The sequence below is a fragment of the Nicotiana tomentosiformis genome, chromosome 7 (genome assembly GCF_000390325.3).
Source record: "Nicotiana tomentosiformis chromosome 7, ASM39032v3, whole genome shotgun sequence".
Classification (NCBI taxonomy): Eukaryota; Viridiplantae; Streptophyta; class Magnoliopsida; order Solanales; family Solanaceae; genus Nicotiana; species Nicotiana tomentosiformis.
Genome location: NC_090818.1, coordinates 32,289,762 through 32,292,045, shown reverse-complemented (window position 1 = coordinate 32,292,045; position 2,284 = coordinate 32,289,762). Strand labels below are relative to the sequence as shown.

The 2,284-nt window shown below is 39.5% G+C and overlaps 1 protein-coding gene across 1 annotated transcript; it reads left to right on the top strand.

Moving 5' to 3' along the window:
- Positions 1 to 258: 258 nt before the first annotated feature.
- LOC138895443 (GDSL esterase/lipase At1g28570-like) lies at positions 259 to 783 on the top strand. The gene has a single exon (XM_070180130.1). The coding sequence runs from the start codon at positions 259 to 261 to the stop codon at positions 781 to 783; it is 525 nt and encodes a 174-aa protein (XP_070036231.1).
- The last annotated feature ends 1,501 nt before the right edge of the window (positions 784 to 2,284 follow it).

The window sequence follows — 2,284 nt, the reverse complement described above, 5'->3', positions numbered from 1 at the left end:
CTTCTCTTTCAATGGCTTCCCTTACCAACCATTGTTTCTTCATCTTTCTATTAGTGATCTCCTCTTTCTTTTTTGCTCCTTCTTCCGCTTACGCGCAGGCTGAAACTTTCCCGTTTTATTCTATTTACAGCCTCGGAGACAGTGATTCTGCTTCTACTTCTGATCATTTAGACACTGAAGAAGGCGTTGAGTTTGAGTCCGGTATTAGTTTCATGATGCCTGGAGCAACAGTTATGAGTCCCTTTTCCTTCATAAAGAATGGCATCCCAAGCGCCTCAGCAGTCTCATCACTCGCAGATTTCTGCCTTTATGAAACTCTTCTATAAGGATTGCTTCTCTTTTCATGACTGCGGCGGGAACAAGGTTCTTCAGAAAGCTATCGTCTTTATGGTTCAGCCTGGTTTTAATGATTACAAGTACTCTCTTTTGCATACAGAATCTATTTCCGAAGTGTCCAAACTTGTCCCTGATGTTGTGGAGACAATCAGGAGTTCTATCGAACAACTGATCAAAGATGCAGAAGCCAAACACTTTGTGGTTTCTGGAATTATTCCAATTGGTTGCCTTCCAGGTTTTCGAATGATTTTTCCCGATAATAGCAGGAAAATTCAATGTCACAAAGGACTAAATATTTTTGCAACATTGCACAATGATCATCTATGGCAAGCGTTGGAGGAGCTACGATTGAAGTACCCTGAAGTTGAGATCATATATGCAGATTATTTCAAGGCGTTTATGACAATTCTACGCAATCATGCGTTCTTGGGATCCAAGACTAAGTGATAGAATTCAAGGGTCCACCAAACTATATAGAGAACTAGGTTCTCTATTAGTTCCCATAGATATAAGTTTTTACAGAAACCACGCACACTGCAGTAAGTAAATGACAGGAGGAATTTTACGTGAAAAATTTCTAGCTGAACGAGATTAAAAACCATGACCTACCCTTGTAGGATTTCAACTTCACTACTGAGCAACTTTCAGATTACAACCTATGTAACCTAGGAATTAACCTCTTAATCCCTCACTATCTTGTAACACTCGATTACAAGTCATTTTGTAATAACTCTATTACAAAGACTTTACAGCTCGACTAACTCTAGCCAAGACAGAAACACAAGGGTTTATGATTTATAAAGGATTTCCTACGCAATGCTTCTAAACAAGCTAAGTAGGAATTAAAATTGAAGTGCTTTAACAAAGGTGCAACACAACTAAGGACATGTGATGACTCAATACAAGAAGCTGGTCCTTTGTTATGTTGTTCTTTGTTCTTGATGCCCTTGAGAATCACTTGCAAGATTGACACAGACTTGAGAGAATGCTGCTTTTCATTCTTGAATGTGCAAGTGTTTTGTTTTACCTTTGCTTGATGTAAATAACTCATTTGTGACATCACTTGAATGATGTAAGCAAGTTAGGTAAAGGGCACTCCCCATAAAGTTGACTGCTGCATTGTTTCTGCACTGTAGCGTGTGCAGGCAGCATCTTTATAGATCGGGCAGTTGACTTGTGCAGTTTTCTCGGGAAACGGTAGCTATCTGTTCCCTCTGTTGTTCCTTTGACTCTGAAGAGTTGAACCATATCCCAAGCTGGAACCTTTTGATCTTAAGGTCTTGAGAATGTGTAACAGGTTCCTTATCTGGTTCTTGACAGTAAGTTTGTTAGATCATCAAAACATAATAGGGATATACATATAGCCTATCAATTTCCCCCTTTTTGATGATGACAAACTTATAATTCATGTTCCCCCTAAGAACCAGCATTTCCTGAGTTCCCCCTGAATCAGTTACCCAACCTGTTCCCCCTGAATTATTTTCCCCCCTTTTGGCATCATAAAAAGATTAGTAACAGGCTTACAACAGAAAGAAGTCTAGCTTGAGTTAACTTATGCCACTTGTGTGCACACAACATGACTAAAAACAGAGCATAAAGAGCAAGACGTACATAGCAAAAGGATGAAACTTCTATTAATTTTTGGAAATTAAGCAGGGAGTAGTTCCATTGTTACCAACACATCCACAAAATAAAAAACAGCAAAAACAGAAGTACCAGTCATAAATATCATCAGAACTAAAACAAAGGACAGACACTAGCATTTGATACTGGAAAGGGAACACGTTCTAGGGGGCACTGGAGGGGGAAGGCTTAGATGAAGAGGCAAGGGTTTTAAGAAGGATGTCCATGCGAGCATTAGCTGACATCTGCTCATTGAGCAGTTTCTCCTTCAAGTCCTCAACTTGTTTTCTGAGGTCGGCATTTTCTTTCATCATACGGGCAACCT